The sequence below is a fragment of the Nothobranchius furzeri genome, chromosome 19 (genome assembly GCF_043380555.1).
Source record: "Nothobranchius furzeri strain GRZ-AD chromosome 19, NfurGRZ-RIMD1, whole genome shotgun sequence".
NCBI classification, from domain to species: domain Eukaryota; kingdom Metazoa; phylum Chordata; class Actinopteri; order Cyprinodontiformes; family Nothobranchiidae; genus Nothobranchius; species Nothobranchius furzeri.
In genome coordinates this window covers 26751763-26774065 of record NC_091759.1, presented here as the reverse complement: position 1 = coordinate 26774065, position 22303 = coordinate 26751763, and the positions used below count along the sequence as shown (strand labels likewise).

The following is a 22303-nucleotide window of genomic DNA, read 5'->3' as shown; positions in this document are numbered from 1 at the left end:
GGGAACCCGGGTCTCGGGCCGCAGGAGGGTCGGGAGCTTAACCAACACAAAGATCTAAAAAGTTCTGGTTCCGGAAAAGAAACTGGGTCAGAAACCAGCCAAAGGAGAGGCAGATGTTGGTTCTTCTTTCACCAGAACCGGGTCATCATGGTGTGTTCAGGACGCCTCAGAGGCAGAGGTTCTGGACTGGGTCAAGAGTTCTGGACTGGACTTGTCTGTCCTATGTGTGTGTGCGTGTGCGTGTGCGTGTGTGTGTGTGTGTGTGTGACTAGCGCATGGACTAGCGGGGATAACCAAATCTTCACGCACGCGCACCGAACAGCATGTTTGAGCGTTACTTCCGGCGGCTGCGCGCTCCGTTTCCATCAACATCAAACATCACGTGGTTAATCCCGACTCCAGGCAGCTGTCAACCCCCCCCCCCCCCCCCCACCCACCAAATCGCGTACACGGAGTGCTGAAGGACAGCGGCGGAGACTTGTCGGGCACGCGCACGCTGATGCGGGAGGCAGGGGAGATGAAAGCGGACCGCGGTTCGGATCAGGCGGACGGGTATGCGCCAGAACGCCTCGGTGCCGCAGTCACGTGATGAGAACCAAACCCGAGCGATCGGGCCCGGTGTTACGTAACACTCACCCCATTTCAGCTCGTCTCCTCCGGCTGCTCCTCTAACAGAACCATGAGGAGAAACGCGCGTGTTCCGGCTCGGTCTTACCTTTAATGCTGGTTCTGGTTCGGTGGAGCTGCTGATGGACGCTGCGCCTCCCAGTTTCCCCTCCTCCAAACCGCCTGTGTGATGTTTATCTTCCTCTTCCTCCTCCTCCTCCTCCTCCTCCTCCCATCCTGCTTCCTGAACTGGGCCTGGGAGGAAAGGGAACCAAAGGAGGACAGAGCCGTGTTTGTTTGTGAGACCAGCTGATTTTCAGCTGATGATTGTTGAACAAAAACAACATAAATAAATAAATAAATAAATAAATAAATAAACAAATAAATAAATAAATAAATAAATAAAGTTGGACCCGTCAGCAGCAGGGGCGGACCTAGACACAGGTTGGGGGCTAACAGGGTCCAAACATCTCATCATCTCTTCACCTGCAGAAACATCTTGCTCAAGCTAAACAAATGAAAGTTGTTCTGAACAGAGAAACAAGGCGGAGAATAGCATTAGCTTAGCCTGATAAGCCCCGCCCATGACTGCTGCCATGGTTACCATATAAGAGAGGACACAGTCCGGTTCTGGCCTCCCTGCACTGGCTTCCGGTTTGCTATCGTTCACACTTCAGACTCCTCGTCTTTGTTTATCATTTCTTCCAGGGTGGTGCTCCGCCCTATCTGGCCACCCTCCTGAACAGACACTCCCCATCACGCGCTCTGCGCTCCTCTGACCAAGGCCTGCTCGCTGTGCCTCGGTCTAGGTGTCGTACCCGCGGGGACCGGGCTTTCTCAGTCCTAGCACCGTCTCTCTGGAACCAGTTGCCACCCTCAGTCAGGCTGTCCCCTTCTCTGCCAGTCTTTAAGAATCACCTAAAAACACACCTCCTCCGCTTGGCGTTCCCAGAACATGTTTGAATCGGCCATCTTTTATGTTGACTTTATCTCTCAGTTTTCATTGGTTCACTAAATCCCTTGTTTTACCCGTCTGTCTTCTACTTTAATGTTTTACCTTTGTTGTAATATTTATAAATAAAGCTTTGATTGATTGATTAAGAGAGGACAACAGTGATGGGTTTTCAGTTTAGACCCACAGAGCTGTTTTACAACTGAAGGTTCTGGTTCTGGTTGGTCCAACCAGTTCCTCGCTGAAGAACACCTTCAGCCTCACAGCTGAGACCTGTTCCAGAGAGGAGCCCGGACCTACGGAGGAGCGGCGCGTGGGTCACGTGGCCCCGCCACCCTGCCTGTGGAGCTCTCCGCGGGAGACCAAGATACTGTTTAGCGTCAGCGTGGCTCAACCGCGTCGTCCCGGTTAAAACACCCGTTAGCTCCAGTTAGCTGGGAACAACGGCAGACTCAGATCCTGACCGCGGCTTCCCACCGGAAGCATCAGCGGTGCGGAACGTCAGCGCTTCAGAACCGTTACAGTCTACGGACTGTTGCGCCAGCAGCAACGCGGCTATTTCCAGATGTGTGTGTAACTAAAGGTTTGAGCGGGAGATGGCGGCACAGGAGCTAAGTGCTCGCCCTGTAATCAGAAGGTTGCAGGTTTGAGCCCCACTCAGTCTGTTGTGTCCTTAGGCTACGTCACATTAACGCCAGCCCATGACTGTAGCCTACAACTTGGGCGCCACCCAATTAAGGACGTCAGAGAAGCGGTCAGAGTCAGAGCGGGACACAACAAAGCTAGCAGGTGTTTTTGAGTAGGCTAACGTTCACGATGCTTTCTGGTGCGGCAAAACGTAAAAAAAAATGAAGAGGAACAAAAGAAGAGACAGCGGGGGGGTGGGGGGGGGGGTACGCCTTACAGAAGTTTCTGTCAGGCTGCTTGGACAGCCGTCCGACAGCTGTGAACCTGCTCGAGTCAGCCAGAGGTTGGGCCCGAGCAAATTGAGGCCAACCCGGAAGTACCAAAAATTGCAGTTCCACCCTCATCCACTAGGGGCTGGTGTCAGAAGCGAGCAAATCCTCATTGACTCCCATGTTAAAAATACCAATTTCACAGCAGAAATAAACATGTTTACAGCCTGGTACCAGAACATGTTTTTGGTTTAAATGGTCTAGTTTACACTCATGACAACTCTGAGGGGGGTGAATGTTTTTCTCACTCTTCTGTTTAAGTGTATTAAAAGTCTAAAATTCTGTATAATTAATGAGCATCAGACCCACGTGACCACAGAGCTAGCTCCGTGGAAAGCCTCAGTAGAGCCTCGGTCTGGCCTGGAAACTGCTCCGGGATTTTGAGTCTCTGTGTGTGTGTATTCTTGTTTGGATATTTTTTGTGCAATTGTTGGACAAAATGACTTGCTGTGGCATTAATTGCACTAATAGAGCGTCCAAGGAGTCTCCACTTCATTTTTTTCGGTAAGTAAAATTATATTTATGTATTTTAGGTCACTGCCGAGCTGAGCTTAGATTTTAACATGTACTGTTTAACCATGACATTTAAATGTAATAGGGTAAAACCCAGTGCATTTAACATAATGCTGCACTTTAGAAAATGGGTTGAAATATAACATGTTGGTGGAGCTGGGTTCCCACTATCGGCTTGTGGAGCTCTCGGAGACCTCTGTGTTCCACCCGGTTTTACCCAGCGGTCAGCCCGGCGTATCTCTGACTCAGAAGCTCTGGTGTTGTGCACAGTTAACTCCGGTTGTAGCTAGGTTGCTACCTCAGTTAGCTTAGCTCCCACCTCCGCGTTAACTTTGGGTTAGCTTCAGGTTAGCTTGTAGCTAATTCGACCGGGTGTCGTCAGTTGATCCCAGCCTTACAACCCCACCCTCAGCTCCGCCTCTCTTCCCTTTTATGGAATTGTCTGGGCTTGACGGAACCTGTGACACGGTCAAAATGGCGGTGGTGGCCACCTCCCATTTATCTTCAAAATGTGTTATTGGAGCCTATGGAAACCCATTGTCCAATATTTATGTCAATGGGCCCGAGCCAGACCCGGAGGAGACATGGTGGAGACGCTGTAGCGCCAACGCAGTCACAGAAGGACGAACTGGAAGAACAGCAGCCAGCCAGAAGTGAGCCCAATCTAGTCTTACAGCAGGAGCCTAGACCCAGAAAGGGTGTTAACAAGCCACATCTGATCCTGCAGTGGTACCAAACTGATGACACGATGCGCGAGTACTTTGCACTAAACCGTCCCTCTCAAAATACTGGATATTTCTCTGCATCACAGAGGAGATCTGGAGACATGAACCGAAGCTTAACCAGGGAACGTTGCTTTAGACGTGTTTCTGCTGAGACTGAGGCCTGTGATGCTGGAAGGCTGAAGATGATCCTGCAGTGGAGCATGCTAAATGGTTTCCTTGGTAAGTGTTGTTGGTTTTATTAAAAATGTTTTTAAATATTTTTATTAACGTTCAAATAGCAAAACAATAAGTTCACACTCAGAAAATCAACACAGTTTCTGATCCAGCAGAGGCAACAACAGCCTGAATGAGCATAAAGCAAGATCAACACTTAAGATAACGTTTTCATTTTATTAAAATACTTTCTTTTAAGATTATAGGTTTTATTAAATTTATACTGTAATAATTTAGGCTGCGTGTTTATGGTTTATTTTAGCGTCTTTAAATCATGCTTCAGTCCATTCACATGAATCTATTTCTGCTTGAATGTCTTTCCACCATCATGTGATTAATTTGTCAACATTTATAAATGCTGTAAGCTATTGTATTTAGCAGAAAATATTTGTAATTAAAGTAGTGATTAAATGTAAACACAGCAAATAAGAGACACATTTTTGCTGTTTACATAGTTTGATGACACCTAGTGGTTATTTACTGGTACTACCGCCTTGACAATGGCACTCCCACTCGATGAGGATCATTTATTAGCATTTAATACAGCTGTGTAATGACGTATGAATTATTAATATCAAAACATTGTCTGATATGTTTAACATGCAACACATGACTTATTCTGGCACACAAACAACTAACTGGTAACCAAACACTAGGCTGTGTAACATGTGAACGAACTTTTATCAGTACCTTTGTTAAGTTTCAGATTTCACTGGGGGTGGGGGGGGGGGGGGGAATGCAGCCTGCCTAGTGTAGTCCATTTATTTAATCCAGCTCGGTGTAAAGCACTTTGGGGGGTTCCATGACTAGCAGGTGCTACATCATTTACCGTGTGTGTGTGTGTGTGTAGATGGATGTAAGGGTGTGTGTGTGTGTGTGTAGATGGATGTAAGGGTGTGTGTAGATGCATCCATCTACACACACCCTTACATCCATCTACACACACACACACACACACCCACACCCTTACATCCATCTACACACACACACACACACACCTCTGATTCTGAATGTAACCATCAGCTGGGGGGGGGGGGGGCCTCCTCCTCCTAATGAGACAGAAACAGCTCACCCGTCATTCACCACTGGGAGACTAGTTAGTCGGGTTAACAGCTGAACGGGTCTCCTGGGTGGAGCAGGTGCTTTACTGATCCCCCCCCCCCCCCCCCCCCCCCGAGCATGAACGTATTAAAAATTCACCAAAGCATCAGCAGAAAAACTAAATATTCACTTTATTTAGGGAATGAATGTAAAACATTTAGAATCAGGTTACATCTGACCAGGTCCTGGTCCAGGTCCACACCCAGACCCACACCCCGGTCCAGGTCCCGGTCCAGACCCGGACCCATCAGTCTTCATGCCTCCAAATATTCTTTATGTACACGATGAGCAGGAATTTCCCCGCCAGTGTTTCCAGGATCAGCTGGAGAACACCTTGGAGTTCATCCTGAGACGCTGATCCAGGACCAGCAGGACCAGCTCCTCTCAGTGGTCCAAGAAGCTGAAGATGCTCCTCTGGGAGCTCTCGGTCTCTCTGCAGATCCTCTTGGCTGATGGACTCGCCACCTCTGCCTGACTCCGCCTCTTCATCACCTGAAGACCAAACATTCAGAGCAGTTTTTACTTCCTGCAGCTCTGGTTCTGGTTCTGGTGCAGGTAGCGGACCAGGAGCGCCCCCTGCAGGAGCAGAGGAGCTCTTCGCTAACGTGTGTGACTGGGTCCTCCTGAATGTTCTGCTGGGTTTCCTGTTTGGCTCTAGAACCTTCAGGGACATTCCAGTAGGGACGGACCACGCCCTTTATGACATCACCACGACTCACCTGTTTCTGCGGTGCGTTCGACGGCTGGCCCACCTTCTCAGGTGAGAGCGTCTGAAACAGGAAGCCCCGGCTGTTCCTGGGCGCCAGCAAGTTCCCGTCGGAGATGGAGGCCAGCTTCTGGAGGACGGCCTGAGGCTGGCTCAGGAGAGAACCCCTCCTCACCTGGAACAGAGCCACAGTCAGAACCTTCTGCAGCCCAGGGTAGACCTCTAAACGCCACACCTGAGACGCACCTGTGGGGGCCCAGAGGGTCTCTGGAAAGGATTCAGAGCCGAGGTGGACTTTTGTTCTGGTTGTGGTCCTGCAGGAGGTTCTGGTTCCAGCAGGTAGACAGTTCAGTTAGCAACCCGGGCTAATCCGGACCACGCTAATGAAACACCTGAGGGTGACACACCTGTTCTCTGCAGGGTTCTGGCCGTTAGCTTCTGGGCTAGCTTCATGAAGCGACTGTCTTCGCCTCCCAACTCCTCGTCCTCGTCCCGCCCTTTCCTGCTTTCCTGCTCCGACTGACAGGAAGCAGACAAACAAATGAAGACGGAACAAACACCGACGGGATCCTTCCCGGCGGGAATCACCTGCTCTCGGAGCCACTGCTCTCTCTCCAGCCGGTCCTTCCTCCTCTGAACCTCGCTCACGTCTACGTCCTCCTCTTCGTCCCCGTCCTCGTTCCCGCCGGGGCCCGCCCCGTCCCCGCCGAAGACATCGTCTGGGTGAGAGGGAAAACCCGATCAGCTATCACGCCGAAGGTCAGAATCTGGACGGGACCCGCCGACGCCGGCGCTCTTCCTGGATCGGCTCACCGATGTTTCTCCAGCGGAAGCGGCGAGCTCGGCCCGGGCCATCGGAGTGCAAGTCCCCGTCGGCCAGGTACTGCTCCTGGTACAGCCGCAGGCGCCGCTTGTCATCATCCAAGAGCTGCTTCCTGTGGAACGGAACCCCAAAGAACCATAGGAACCTTCTAGAACCTTATGGGCCATTCCCATCAGTACCGGGTCGGCCCGGGCCGGGTAGCCCCAGTTGGCCCCAGCCTGGCCCGGTTGATTCCACACATCCTTGCCTTAAGCCCATGTGGGCTGATTCTAGCCACCAATCAGAGGCTTGCTCTAATGGAAGGTGTGAATTTGCTGTCAGCAGTGGGTGTGTTGGCCCTGGTCGGCCTGAAGCAGACCCCCTCCAGAAGAGGGCTGAGAATGAGCCTTGGTTGGCCCGGAACAATACCAGGCCACCCAGATATGTAACAACCTACGCTACCCGGCCCGGGCCGACCCGGTACCGATGGGAATGGCCCACTAGAGGCACTCACATGTGGATCTTGTTGACTTGGTTCTGCAGCTCCTCATCAGAGGGAAGTTCTTCCAGAAGCTCCTCCTCCTCATACTCACTCCCACCACCATCATCATCCTCATCATCACTGCCCAGGTCGCTGCCTGACAGCTCCGCCTCTGAATCCACGTAGTCCATCAGCGTTCTGCAAAGGAACCAGAACCGGACCCGGAGAGACCAGCTTCAGAACCAGGAAGTTCCAACGACAACTTCCTGTTTAAATTACGCTTAAGAGACGTTTTACATTTTCTTCTTCTTCTGGAGTCGATGTGTGAAAACCACCTGCTCCTCTTCCTCCTGCACACACACACACACGCATAAACACACGTGCACACACACACACACACACACACACACACACGCATAAACACACGTGCACACACACACACACACACGCATAAACACACGTGCACACACACACACACACACGCATAAACACACGCGCGCGCACACACACACACACACACACACGCATAAACACACGTGCACACACACACACACACACGCATAAACACACGTGCACACACACACACACACACGCATAAACACACGCGCGCGCACACACACACACACACACACACGCATAAACACACGTGCACACACACACACACACACGCATAAACACACGTGCACACACACACACACACACGCATAAACACACGCGCGCACACGCATAAACACACGCGCGCGCACACACACACGCACACACACACACACGCATAAACACACGCGCGCACACGCATAAACACACGCGCGCGCACACACGCACACACACACGTTTCAGGATCTGACTCCAGATCAGCAGGATGGTTTAGATTATTTTACCTTCTCACTCTCTACGTCTGACAGAAGGTGGAACTCGCAGTCGTCCTCCTCCTGCTCCTGCTCCTCCTCCTCCTGCTGCTCCTGCTCCTGCTCCTCCTCCTCCTGCTCCTCCTCCTGCTCCTCCTCCTCCTGCTCCTGCTCCTCCTGCTCCTCCTCCTCCTGCTCCTCCTCCGTTTTTGTCCTTTCAAAATAAAAACACAGTCAGCACTGCACCGCCGCCGGTTTGGACGGGAACGATAAAGATGCCGAACCTGTTCTCAGCTGACGAAGTCGTCGGAACCGAATCTGAAACAAAAGGATAAAAGTAATAAATAATCTCTGTAGCTCCGCCCCCTCCTGCCAACCACTCCGGTACTTCCTACCAGCTTCGGTGAATTCTCCAGAACCCAGACCCATCAGCTGATCCGTGGTACCGTGGAGTTCCTCACGCCGCCCCTCCTGGGTCTGTGGGAAGGCTCCGGAGCACAATCCCAGCAGCTCGTCCTGCTGCGTAGTCCCACGGTGCTGGTCCTCATCGAACCCCCCCGAGCACAGCCCCAGCAGCTCCCCCATGTTGGCGTCCATGGCGTTCTCATCCAGGCTGTCCAGGACCAGCTTCCTCTTGTGGGACCGCGGTGCTCCGGGTCGAGGACCCACGTTTAGGAAGCCGTCTGCGTCTAAGAGCTGGGAGTGGGCGTCGTCCTCCAGGGAGAAGCGTCCCTGCGAGTCTCCGCCCAGACCGGGACCAGAAGCTGCTCCTCCCATGGGTCCAGAGTCGGCTCCGGGGGACGGGGGGGCGTACAGATCCTGGGAGTCCTCCACCGGGAGGCACAGGGACGGTTCTGAGAGTCGGCCAGAGCTCTGAGCAAAACCAAGAGGAACACTGATGTTATCAGGAAGCACGTTTCTGGTGATGGACACGTCTCCAAGTCCACATCTGTGGACGTCTTCACTTCCACTTCCTACATGAAATCCCTTCAGACCCATCAGGTGTGTCACCCAGACCTGCCAAACACACGTGTGGCGCTTCTTCTCCGTGATGTCCACATCCTCTAGCAGGAAACATCTGGATGCATTAAACAGTAAAAGTCGCGTGAGCTTTACGCGCCGATGGTTACTTTCATAGGAATATTTCACTGCCTGATGTATGGAAATGGTTGGAGAACGTAACGATGAACCCGAGCACACCACCGGGGCGGACTCATGCAGGTTCTGGTGGCTCGTGTCAGCACAACTGCACGGTGAGGTAGTTTAGAGGGTCGCAAGCATGGCCACCATTTTTAAATCACACGGTTTTACTGGTTCATTTGGCTAATTGTTGTATTTATTCATTCTTCCTGTTTGTTTTTGTTTGTTTTGTACAAAACTGGATGGGTTCTTTTTCAAGTTTCCAACATGGAAAGCTTCATCCCTCCTCCTGCTTCTTTATCTGCTCTCATTACACAACCATGTATGTGATGGGCGACCGTATAACTGTTAACTAAACATAACCGGTTACCAACTCCATAACCCTAACCCCTACTGGAGGTTTCACACTCAGCGGCTGTCTGGGTTCAGCTGCTGCAGAACCACCTGGTTCAGGTCTGAAGAGCCCAGTCAGCCGGTTCTGATAGTTTTATCTTGCTAACAGATAAATGTTCACACCTGTGAGGTGATCCATGAGCAGGGTTGGCACCCATCACTACAACTACTGAATTAGCTCCAGTCTCAAATGCTGATGTGCACAAACCAATGTTTCAGTGCAGTTCTGTGGTGAGGGCAGAGGGCAGAGGGCTAGGGTTAACCCCAGCCCTAGCCAGGTTGTAGTGAGCACGCTCGTTTTACCGCTGGCGCGCTGCAGACAGGTGGAGAACCGGGCTTCAACACCAGAACCGAGCAGAATAGTGGCGTAACGCTACCGCGTCCGTTACACGTTACGTAACACTACCGCGTCCGTTACACGTTACGTAACGCTACCGCGCCTGTTACGGGTGACGTAACGCTACCGCGCCTGTTACGGGTGACGTAACGCTACCGCGCCTGTTACGGGTGACGTAACGCTACTGCGTCTGTTACAGGTGACGTAACGCTACCGCTTCTGTTACGGGTGACCTAACGCTACCGCGTCTGTTACGAGTGACATAACACTACCGCGTCTGTTACGAGTGACATAACACTACCGCGTCTGTTACGGGTGACGTAACGCTACTGCGTCTGTTACAGGTGACGTAACGCTACCGCTTCTGTTACGGGTGACCTAACACTACCGCGTCTGTTACGAGTGACATAACACTACCGCGTCTGTTACGGGTGACGTAACGCTACCGCGTCTGTTACGGGTGACGTAACACTACCACGCCTGTTACGTAACGCTATCGCGTCTGTTACGGTTGACGTAACGCTACCGCGCCTGTTACGGGTGACATAACACTACAGCGCCTGTTATGGGTGACGTAACGCTACCGCGTCTGTTACGGGTGACGTAACACTACCACGCCTGTTATGTAACGCTATTGCGCCTGTTACGGGTGACATAACACTACAGCGCCTGTTATGGGTGACGTAACGCTACCGCGCCTGTTACGGGTGACATAATGCTACCGCGTCTGTTACAAGTGACGTAACACTACCACGCCTGTTATGTAACACTATCGCGCCTGTCACGGGTGACGTAACGCTACCGCGCCTGTTACGGGTGACGTAACGCTACCGCGCCTGTTACGGGTGACGTAACGCTATCGCGTCTGTTACGGGTGACCTAACGCTACCGCGCCTGTTACGGGTGACCTAACGCTACCGCGCCTGTTACGGGTGACGTAACGCTACCGCGCCTGTTACGGGTGACGTAACGCTACTGCGCCTGTTACGGGTGACGTAACGCTACCGCGCCTATTACGGGTGACGTAACGCTACCGCGTCTGTTACGGGTGACCTAACGCTACCGCGCCTGTTACGGGTGACCTAACGCTACCGCGCCTGTTACGGGTGACGTAACGCTACCGCGCCTGTTACGGGTGACGTAACGCTACCGCGCCTGTTACGGGTGACGTAACGCTACCGCGCCTGTTACGGGTGACGTAACGCTACCGCGCCTGTTACGGGTGACGTAACGCTACCGCGCCTGTTACGGGTGACGTAACGCTACCGCGTCTGTTACGGGTGACGTAACGCTACCGCTTCTGTTACGAGTGACGTAACGCTACCGCGTCTGTTACGAGTGACGTAACGCTACCGCGTCTGTTACGAGTGACGTAACGCTACCGCGTCTGTTACGAGTGACATAACACTACCGCGTCTGTTACGAGTGACGTAACACTACCGCGTCTGTTACGAGTGACGTAACACTACCGCGTCTGTTACGAGTGACGTAACGCTACCGCGTCTGTTACGGGTGACGTAACACTACCACGTCTGTTACGGGTGACGTAACACTACCACGCCTGTTACGTAACGCTATCGCGTCTGTTACGGTTGACGTAACGCTACTGCGCCTGTTACGGGTGACATAACACTACTGCGCCTGTTACGGGTGACGTAACGCTACCGCGCCTATTACGGGTGACGTAACGCTACCGCGTCTGTTACGGGTGACCTAACGCTACCGCGCCTGTTACGGGTGACCTAACGCTACCGCGCCTGTTACGGGTGACGTAACGCTACCGCGTCTGTTACGGGTGACGTAACACTACCACGCCTGTTACGTAACGCTATCGCGTCTGTTACGGTTGACGTAACGCTACTGCGCCTGTTACGGGTGACATAACACTACCGCGCCTGTTACGGGTGACGTAACGCTACCGCGTCTGTTACGGGTGACGTAACACTACCACGCCTGTTACGTAACGCTATCGCGTCTGTTACGGGTGACGTAACACTACCACGCCTGTTACGTAACGCTATCGCGTCTGTTACGGGTGACGTAACGCTACCGCGCCTGTTACGTAACGCTATCGCGTCTGTTACGGGTGACGTAACGCTACCGCGCCTGTTACGGGTGACATAATGCTACCGCGTCTGTTACAAGTGACGTAACACTACCACGCCTGTTACGTAACGCTATCGCGTCTGTTACGGGTGACGTAACGCTACCGCGCCTGTTACGGGTGATGTAACGCTACCGCGCCTGTTACGGGTGATGTAACGCTACCGCGCCTGTTACGTAACGCTATCGCGCCTGTTACGGGTGACGTAACGCTACAGCGTCTGTTACGAGTGACGTAACACTACCGCGCCTGTTACGTAACTCTATCGCGTCTGTTGTGGTTGTGATCAGCAGCAGCAGAGGGAGGGGACACAGCCAGAATCATGGAGGCAGCAAACTGACGGGTAAAGTTGTTGAACTAAACGGTGAAGCGTGGGCGTCTGACCTCATGCTAAAACAGCCACATGGGTGCGACGCCCGTGCCGGCACCGGTCCACTTACAGTTCACCTTACGCCAGAACAGCAGCAGCGAGTGTGAACTGGAGGATGGAGAGCGAGGCTGCACGGAAGAGAGCAGGGAGCCACGCTGTAGGTGAGGCCGAATGCTTCTTCTCTACTATTGGCTCAAACTTCTTCACCACGCTGCCGAGTCGTGCTTCTGCTACAGAACTCACGTGTCTGCAGCTTGTTTAGACGGGTGAGTCGTACCCGGGTCATCAGATGCCAAAACGTGTACAGGTCTGCTCACCTTGGAGGCGGAGCCAAGGACACTGGGCCTGAAGAGGCAGGGTGACATCGAGTGGAAGGTGGAGAAGTTGGCCACGCCTCTTCCTGCTGAGCGCTGGTGACTGACGGGCTGGTAGGAGGTGATCATCGATCCCGCCAGATCAAAGCTGCTGTCCTCCTCTGGACACCAGGACAGAGAGACAGGTGAGAATCAGCAGGAAGGGGGACAGCACCTAGATCCTGTCTGCCTCACCCACCCGTCTTACTGCTGCAGTCACATCCCGCCCCTCCAGACTTTCTCACGCCGTCTCTGAAAACCAGAACAATCAGCTGATGGCCTCGCTCCCACAGCTCATCTCCTCGGTCCGGTCCTACTCACCCGGTACGGGAACACGAGCTGTTGGGGAACAGCAGCAGCGTCCCGTCTGCGTTTACTAGGTCAGGAGTTGGAGCAGAAGGAGACCGACTCCTCACGCTGGGAGCAGTGTTCTCCTCTTCCTCGCCATCATCACCTCCCAGGAGATCCTCGACTCCCTAAAACAAACGACCGTAAACACAAACTCACCCAGACAAACCAGACGCGTGTTTCCTACCTCCTCTTGCTCTGACTCATCCGTCAGCTCTTCCTCCTCCTCCTCCTCCTCACAGTCTTCGTTGTCAAGGCGATGAAGTTCCGCCCTACGGGTCCTCTCCTCCTGTCTGCGATGGGCCATGGCGACCTGCAGGCGCTGCTTCAGCGTCAGAAGCTTCTCTCCTGCAGATGCAGAACAATGATGTTCCGGACCCTGGACCACCCACACCTCCTGCGGTTACTCACCTGGTTTGGTGACGGCCGGCTCCTCGGCTACGCCCTCTTTCAAAGTGACTGTGACAGAGTCTGCAGTTAGCTCCTCCCTCCCAGAGGGGGCACAGTCTTTGCGGATGACGGTGAGGTGCATGGTGCGCTCTGCTTGTGGGCGTACAGGTGTGTGAATATGACGAAGGTAGCGCTCCTTCAGGGCCTCCACACCTGACAAAAGGACACACCTGAGTTAGACGACTGTGGGTTCTGCTCAGGAACCTGAACAGGCTCGGCCCGACACCCACCTGGGTGAAGATGTGGAGGCTCGAGCTGCACAAACGCTCCATCATCTGGACACAGCCTAGCAACAGGAGGGGGGGGCATGCCCAGCGCCTTCAGGCGGGCCAGCTTGGACTTCGCTTTGGCAGGTTCTGCTGCTGCATCCACTGGAGGTTCTTTAGGAGCTTCTGAAGTCCGGTTCTGATCCGGAGGAGCAGCTGAGGTTTCCTCCTCACAGCCTGGAGGAGGATTTCCTGCAGGATCAGCATCAGCCGAGTCCTGGAGACTCTCAGAGAGGAAAAGCATCAGAGCAGGATCCGGATCCAGGTCTGAGGCTCCTCCTACCTCGTTCTCCTGCTGAGGGGAGGAGGCGGCTGCAGGCTGAGGTAAGGGCTGGCTCTGGCTGGAGGACACACCAGGAGGAGCTGGTGTCTCCAACATCACTTCTGAGTACTTTGTGGACCTAGAAGGAAAGATGTCCCACAATGAAACATGAGTCGTAACATTATGACCTCAGAAACCATCTGCTGCACGCGTGTGCATGAACCACTCCCAGGTCCAATCCGGTCAGAACCCTCTTGACGCATCTAGGAGACCAACTCATCTAAAAGTCTCTCACGCCTGCAACAACGTGGTTGTCAGAGCTCGTTTCAGAGGGCTGGAGCGGCTCTAGTGTCGCAACATCTTTTTCTGTTGCTTTAGCCTGCTTTTGGTACCAGCTCAGTGGCCTTGTGCGTCTGACCTGGGACTGGGAGACAGGGGTTCAAATCCCAGAGGGGTCACACCAAAGACTGGGACCCAACGCCTCCCTGCCCGACGCTCAGCATTGAGGGGTTGGACTGGGGGGGGGGGGGTGGTTTCAATACAGAGATACTTTATTAATCCCAGCGGGAGATTAGAGTTTAGTACACACAGTTCTGAGATCAGAAGAACTGGTGATTGTGGTCATTCGCAACCGAGTCGCGCAACCTTCCTGAGTGCAGCTCACCGCTCCCCAGGGGATGGGTCAGATGCAGAGAACAACTTACACACACCGCCAACCCAGGGCCGCGTCGACCCAACCCAGGGCCGCGTCGACCCAACCCAACCCAGGGCCGCGTCGACCCAACCCAACCCAGGGCCGCGTCGACCCAACCCAACCCAGGGCCGCGTCGACCCAACCCAACCCAGGGCCGCGTCGACCCAACCCAGGGCCGCGTCGACCCAACCCAACCCAGGGCCGCGTCGACCCAACCCAACCCAGGGCCGCGTCGACCCAACCCAACCCAGGGCCGCGTCGACCCAACCCAGGGCCGCGTCGACCCAACCCAGGGCTGCGTCGACCCAACCCAGGGCCGCGTCGACCCAACCCAACCCAGGGCCACGTCGACCCAACCCAGGGCCGCGTCGACCCAACCCAGGGCCGCGTCGACCCAACCCAACCCAGGGCCGCGTCGACCCAACACAACCCAGGGCCGCGTCAACCCAACCCAGGGCCGCGTCGACCCAACCCAGGGCCGCGTCGACCCAACCCAACCCAGGGCCGCGTCAACCCAACCCAGGGCCGCGTCAACCCAACCCAGGGCCGCGTCAACCCAACCCAGGGCCGCGTCGACCCAACCCAACCCAGGGCCGCGTCGACCCAACCCAACCCAGGGCCGCGTCGACCCAACCCAGGGCCGCATCGACCCAACCCAGGGCCGTGTCGACCCAACCCAACCCAGGGCCGCGTCGACCCAACCCAGGGCCGCATCGACCCAACCCAGGGCCGCGTCAACCCAACCCAGGGCCGCGTCGACCCAACCCAACCCAGGGCCGCGTCGACCCAACCCAACCCAGGGCCGCGTCGACCCAACCCAGGGCCGCATCGACCCAACCCAGGGCCGTGTCGACCCAACCCAACCCAGGGCCGCGTCGACCCAACCCAGGGCCGCGTCGACCCAACCCAGGGCCGCGTCGACCCAACCCAACCCAGGGCCGCGTCGACCCAACCCAGGGCCGCGTCGACCCAACCCAACCCAGGGCCGCGTCGACCCAACCCAACCCAGGGCCGCGTCAACCCAACCCAGGGCCGCGTCAACCCAACCCAGGGCCGCGTCGACCCAACCCAACCGAGGGCCGCGTCGACCCAACCCAACCCAGGGCCGCGTCGACCCAACCCAGTGCCGCGTCGACCCAACCCAACCCAGGGCCGCGTCGACCCAACCCAACCCAGGGCCGCGTCAACCCAACCCAACCCAGGGCCGCGTCGACCCAACCCAGGGCCGCGTCGACCCAACCCAACCCAGGGCCGCGTCGACCCAACCCAACCCAGGGCCGCGTCGACCCAACCCAACCCAACCCAGGGCCGCGTCGACCCAACCCAACCCAGGGCCGCGTCGACCCAACCCAACCCAGGGCCGCGTCGACCCAACCCAACCCAGGGCCGCGTCGACCCAACCCAACCCAGGGCCGCGTCGACCCAACCCAACCCAGGGCCGCGTCGACCCAACCCAGGGCCGCGTCGACCCAACCCAGGGCCGCGTCGACCCAACCCAACCCAGGGCCACGTCGACCCAACCCAGGGCCGCGTCGACCCAACCCAACCCAGGGCCGCGTTGACCCAACACAACCCAGGGCCGCGTCAACCCAACCCAGGGCCGCGTCGACCCAACCCAGGGCCGCGTCGACCCAACCCAACCCAGGGCCGCGTCGACCCAACCCAACCCAGGGCCGCGTCGACCCAACCCAACCCAGGGCCGCGTCAACCCAACCCAGGGCCGCGTCAACCCAACCCAGGGCCGCGTCGACCCAACCCAACCCAGGGCCGCGTCGACCCAACCCAACCCAGGGCCGCGTCGACCCAACCCAACCCAGGGCCGCGTCGACCCAACCCAGGGCCGCATCGACTCAACCCAGGGCCGTGTCGACCCAACCCAACCCAGGGCCGCGTCGACCCAACCCAGGGCCGCGTCGACCCAACCCAGGGCCGCGTCGACCCAACCCAGGGCCGCGTCGACCCAACCCAACCCAGGGCCGCGTCGACCCAACCCAGGGCCGCGTCGACCCAACCCAGGGCCGCGTCGACCCAACCCAACCCAGGGCCGCGTCGACCCAACCCAACCCAGGGCCGCGTCGACCCAACCCAGGGCCGCGTCGACCCAACCCAACCCAGGGCCGCGTCGACCCAACCCAGGGCCGCGTCGACCCAACCCAACCCAGGGCCGCGTCGACCCAACCCAACCCAGGGCCGCGTCAACCCAACCCAACCCAGGGCCGCGTCAACCCAACCCAACCCAGGGCCGAGTCGACCCAACCCAACCCAGGGCCGCGTCGACCCAACCCAGGGCCGCGCCAACGCAGGGCTACTAGTTGTTACTGTTTACTTCAGCAGCGCCATGGCCGATCCCTCCGGCCGGGTCCTCCTCTTGAAGAACTGCTCGATGGTTTTGGGTTCAGGGATGTGGTATGGCAACCCAAGCGTCGACTCTACAGACGCAGAGAAACGTTTAGCGTGTTGCAGATCAAACCCCTGCAGCTAAAGCAGAGCAGAGCCAGGGGAACTGACCTCGGACCAGCCTCTGGCTCTCACTGTGAAGCTGCTTCATCGCCTCCTTGCTGGCTCGAGCTGCTTTCCGTTCCTGGAGCCCCCAGAGACAATCAGTTTATTCTACCTTCAGTCCGAGTCGTCTACCTGGTCTAACGTGGTGCTGTATCCTACCGCTCGCTGGGGCTTCTCTGGGACCTCTTCATCCTCCTCCTCTTCCTCCAGGAGGGGGTCCTACAGTCACATTTAACAAGTTTAGTCAAAACTTCCTCCTGAAACACGTCCGGACTCTTCTCATCCAGAACACGAGCGGAGTTAGGGTCAGAGTGACGTAAACATCTTGTTCTTACTTTGTGTTTCTTCACTTTCTGTCTGACCGCAGCTCTGATGGCGTCCAGAGACTCCTCCTCCTCCTCCTCCTCCAGACCGGTGCTAAACAGCTCTGGATCACCCAGAGGACAGCCGCTGTCGTTCAGCGCTGGAGGAAGAGGAACGTCCTGATGGAAAGAGCAAAAGGTGACCAGTTTATTTTTAAGATTTCTGGATTTATTTGGATGAAAATTTCAGACGGAACTCACCTCCTCTCCTCCACCAGACCTCCTTCTCCTTTTCAGGCTTTCCACCACTTTGCTGCGTTTTTCTTTCTTCTTTCGATGCCTTTGACTCTTCTCTCTTTTATTCTCCTCCTCTTCCTCGTGCTCTCCATCGCTACCATCAGATGCACGAGCCTTTCTGTTGCTCCTCTGTCCTCCTTTATTCCTCCTCTCTTCGTCCTCACTAGAGGCAGGTACCGCTTCTTCAGACAGCTCCAGGCGTCTTGGTGCCTCCTCTTCCTCACTGTCACTGTCTCTGATGGCGTTACGCCGAGGCTTCCTGTGAACTGTGATGTCATCATCTGAATCTGAGAGAAAAACTGATTTAGGGGACCACGGTTTCTCCTGATTGTCCACGAGCGTCCTGCAGCAGGTCTGTCTCACCTGGACACTCATCTCCTCTATCAGACGTCTCTGGGACCTCCTCCTCTGCAGGAGGACCCATCCCGCTGTCCCAGTGGCTCTGTGGTGCTGCTCGGGCCAACGCCTCAGTCTGAAGAGAGACAGACTTCAGAGCCTGTGTGTGTGTGTGTGTGTGTGTGTGTGTGTGTGTGTGTGTGTGTGTGTGTGTGTGTGTGTGTGTGTGTGTGCGTGTGTGTGTGTGTGTGTGAGAACCGGGTCTAGAACCCGTAGCTGTTCCACCTCTCACACCAGAGCCGTTTGACCTGGTTCGGACTGGTTTCCGGGCCACAGAGAGACACTGGTCTGGGACCAGTCCTGATCAGAAACACGGTCTGGGTCAAGGCGGACTAGCTGATCCCAGACCAGCTGCTAGCCGGATTCATGGCGCCTTCGGTCAGTAAAACAATGAATCAACGTCACAGCTGGATAACCGTGTCGGACCGAACGCCCAGCTGTCCGGTAACGGCTACCGGACCTTCGGACTGTTTGATGTGACTTTTTAACGGAGCTCTACCGAATTAGAACGAGGTGAACGGAAGAACCGATTCCTCGGTGTTAGCAGCTAAGCGGCTAACAGCACCTTAGCACCTTGTTGGTGACGTTTCCCTCCAGCACGCTGAACACACACCTGTCTCACATGTACCTGTCTGTACACCTTCCACTGACGCCGCCTGCTAGCGTCTTTACCTGCAGGTGAGACAGGACAAGGCTCATCTTTGTGCTCCGGTTGGTCCGCCCGCTCCCGGCAGGGACGAGGCTCCGTCCGCTCCTCTAACGGCTACAGCCGCTACCGACACCGAGAACAACGTGTCCGTGAAAAGAACTCTACTGCAGCTCCTTACCGAACAGCTAGGCCGCGTTTTACCGGACAGCTCCGCTTCCTCCCGCCTCACCCGCTCACCGAACACAAAGTTTACACTTTCGCGCGCCGTGACAGCTGGCCCGCGGTCTTTCACCAGCGAGCTGTCAGTCCAGCGCTTCTCGCCCTGCTATTGGACCATCTGTGACGGAGGTATCCGCCCAGTGTGACGACACAGTTAGTGGAGGAATTAAAACATCCACCAGCGCTGCGCAGGCGGGCGGCTAAGTTTGCTGCGCCCCACAGGATTCAGGCTTGTACTGTTTTTGAGACAGCGCCGCCCACTGTTAGCTAGCGTTCCAAGATGGAGTACGATCGGAAAGTTTTTTATTTTTGTTTCTACAAACAACTTCAATTAAATAAATATGATAAAAGCTTTTATTATTAAAATTTACTCAGGAATTTTCAAATTTGTATTCTGAGAACTACTTCACTGAAGCGTTAACAACGAATAAACTATTTTAATAAGCTTCACCGACAATTACATATTATTTATAAATAACGGTTAAGCTTGAATCTGCAGTTGCAGTTACACGTTGATCCTTTAGAGGTCGCTGTCTCAAAACAGTACAAGCCTGAATCTGCGGTCTCCGGGTCTTCTGTAAGTGCACTTGGGCACGTGCGCAGGCTCGAGTGCACGACCGTGCGTTAGAAGAATCTCACCCCTCTCTCTGCAGTACGCTCAACATAGAAATACGACAATAGATGAACCCCGACTGGTTTCTGGTGGTACGCTGACCTCCTCAACACAGGTCCTGGAGAGACATCACTTTCCTCTGCTTTTCATGTCCTCCTATGGCAGGCACCATCTCTGCTTGAGCCACAACAGCTTGCCTTCTCACCACATTGTTCCTCCTAAAAGGCGTCTTTGCTCTTCAGCAGATTATGACGGTACCTTCTGAGTTTACGACCTTCAGGTCTTACTTCATATGATCTTGGGTCAGCTTACTGAGGAACAATGGCGTTTCTGCTCCATGCATTTTGATCTTGGCCTCTCACCACATCATCCTTTGTAAGCAGTCTAAGTGCCCTTGTGGTCTTGTCATAATGCTGTTTTTGTCTGCATTTTAGATTCTCTTGTTTTTCCAGAATCCATGCCATCCCAGTCTCTGACTCAGACCAAGGTAGGCTCCTTAACTTCAGGGTGTTCAGGATCTTTAATTGAATCCAATAAAACACCAAATAGAGCTCAGTGTGACAACTCAAATAAGAAAACCTACCTAAAGGATGAAGCTTCTCCCCCCTTGCTGTTGATGTTAGAGGCTTCACATTTTCCCTTTTGACCTTCAGTTGTTCGTTCTCTTGTGTTTGGGGCCGAGTTAACACATCATCAGCCATGAGGACTGGACAGAAATCACACGGCAGGGATGGGCGGTGTGATCATGTCATGCTGACAACATGCTAACACCACCTGTTTGTTATCATGCCATTTCATGCTAATGGTAACGCCCCTGTGTTTGAAATGTGTTATATAAATAAAGCTGCCTTGCCACTAGTGGTGTGCATCTCTACCTGCCTCACGATTCGATCCGATTCCGATTATCTGCCTAACGATTCGATTTGAGTCTGAAATGAATCACGATTCTTCACACAAAAGTTTTCATTACTTAGTAAAAGCAGTAGAATAGTTTTCAATTTCTTTTTGATTTTGAAATCCCTGAAAAACAGAACATTCATCTATTCACTATAGTGAGCAATAATGTTTAAAGTGTGCTGCCTATAATTACTTAAATAATATAAGAAATAATGTTTTCGGTAGAGCAGCTTTAAGATAGAATATTACTGAACTTAAAAATAGTAAACAAATACTGTGTTAAGTGATTCTTTCACATCCAGGATCCCAAAACAGAAATTAGCCCAGACATCCGATTTAAATGTAACGGGTACATATTTGATTACTGGTAATGTTGGCCCTGTGTCCCTGTCCGCCTTTTCTGTTTTAAACTGGCGCTAGGGCAACGCAGTGCGCATGTCATTGCAACTCTGCCCCCAGAAGTAATTGTAAAACCTCAAAACTTTATTGTCCTGCATAGACATAGACATAGACATAGACATAGGGAGAAAATCTCATTATGTCATGTTGCTGCATTGATGCAGAATCATGCACGGCTGAATGCGATGCATCTGAGAATCGATCATTTTTCCCACCTCTACATGCCACACATGTGGTTGTATAAGGACAACATGCTAACGCCACACATGTAGGAAGAAAACATGCTCACTCCACACATGTGTGTGTATAAGGACAACATGCTAACGCCACACATGTAGGAAGAAAACATGCTCACTCCACACATGTATGTGTATATGGACAACATACTAATGACACACATGTATGTGTATAGGGACAACATACTAACGACACACATGTATGTGTATAGGGACAACATACTAACGACACATGTATGTGTATAGGGGCAACATGCTAATGACACACAAGTAGGAAGAGAACATGCTCACTCCACACATGTATGTGTATAGGGACAACATACTAACGACACACATGTATGTGTATATGGACAACATGCTAATGACACACATGTATGTGTATAGGGACAACATACTAACGACACACATGTATGTGTATAGGGACAACATACTAACGACACATGTATGTGTATAGGGACAACATGCTAATGACACACGTAGGAAGAGAACATGCTCACTCCACACATGTATGTGTATAGGGACAACATACTAATGACACACATGTATGTGTATAGGGACAACATACTAACGACACACAAGTAGGAAGAGAACATGCTCACTCCACACATGTATGTGTATAGGGACAACATGCTGATGACACACATGTAGGAAGAGAACATGCTCACTCCACACATGTATGTGTATAGGGACAACATGCTAACACCACACATGTGTGTGTAGAGGGACAACATACTAACGACACACATGCGTGTGTATAGGAACAACATGCTAATGACACACATGTAGGAAGAGAACATGCTAACTCCACACATGTGTGTGTATAGGGACAACATGCTAAAGACATACATGTAGGAAGAAAAAATTCTAACGCCACACATGTGGTTGTATAGGGACAACATGCTAACTCCACACATGTGTGTGTATAGGGACAACATGCTAACGACACACATGTAGGAAGAGAACATGCTCACTCCACACATGTATGTGTATATGGACAACATGCTAACGACACACATGCATGTGTATAAGGACAACATGCTAACGACACACATGTATGTGTATAGGAACAACATGCTAACGCCACACATGTATGTGTATAGGAACAACATGCTAACAACACACATGTAGGAAGAGAAAATACTAACTCCACAGATGTATGTGTATAGGGACAACATA

At 53.7% G+C, this 22303-nt stretch overlaps 2 protein-coding genes across 4 annotated transcripts in view; both read right to left on the bottom strand.

Moving 5' to 3' along the window:
* LOC107395586 (UPF0500 protein C1orf216 homolog) overlaps positions 1-1017 on the bottom strand; it is a 2466-nt gene extending 1449 nt beyond the window's left edge. The window contains exon 1 of one of the 2 annotated variants that reach the window (XM_015974994.3): positions 637-1017. In XM_015974994.3, coding sequence (XP_015830480.1) covers positions 637-641 — 5 coding nt within the window. In that variant the 5' untranslated portion in view covers positions 642-1017. The remainder of the gene's footprint in view (positions 1-636) is intronic. The other variant, XM_070547716.1, reaches the window with a different exon arrangement.
* A 4298-nt stretch (positions 1018-5315) lies between these two features.
* Positions 5316-19055, bottom strand: LOC107395581 (claspin). Of its 2 annotated transcripts, none has more exons than XM_070547338.1 (24): positions 18942-19055; positions 18082-18190; positions 17683-18005; positions 17455-17601; positions 17279-17338; positions 17126-17198; positions 16944-17046; positions 13626-14062; positions 13357-13548; positions 13133-13293; positions 12919-13073; positions 12797-12849; positions 12562-12719; positions 8296-8773; positions 8185-8218; positions 7934-8114; positions 7353-7405; positions 7089-7253; positions 6586-6707; positions 6361-6491; positions 6180-6291; positions 6019-6098; positions 5786-5947; positions 5316-5558 (listed from the first exon to the last, which is right to left on the bottom strand). In XM_070547338.1, exons 2-24 carry the CDS (start codon positions 18140-18142, stop codon positions 5451-5453), a joined length of 3549 nt encoding a protein of 1182 aa, XP_070403439.1. In that variant the 5' UTR covers positions 18143-18190; positions 18942-19055; the 3' UTR covers positions 5316-5450. The 2 variants fall into 2 exon arrangements, with proteins under 2 accessions (XP_070403439.1, XP_070403438.1); XM_070547337.1 differs by having other exon boundaries at positions 18787-18948.
* Between the last annotated feature and the right edge of the window lie 3248 nt (positions 19056-22303).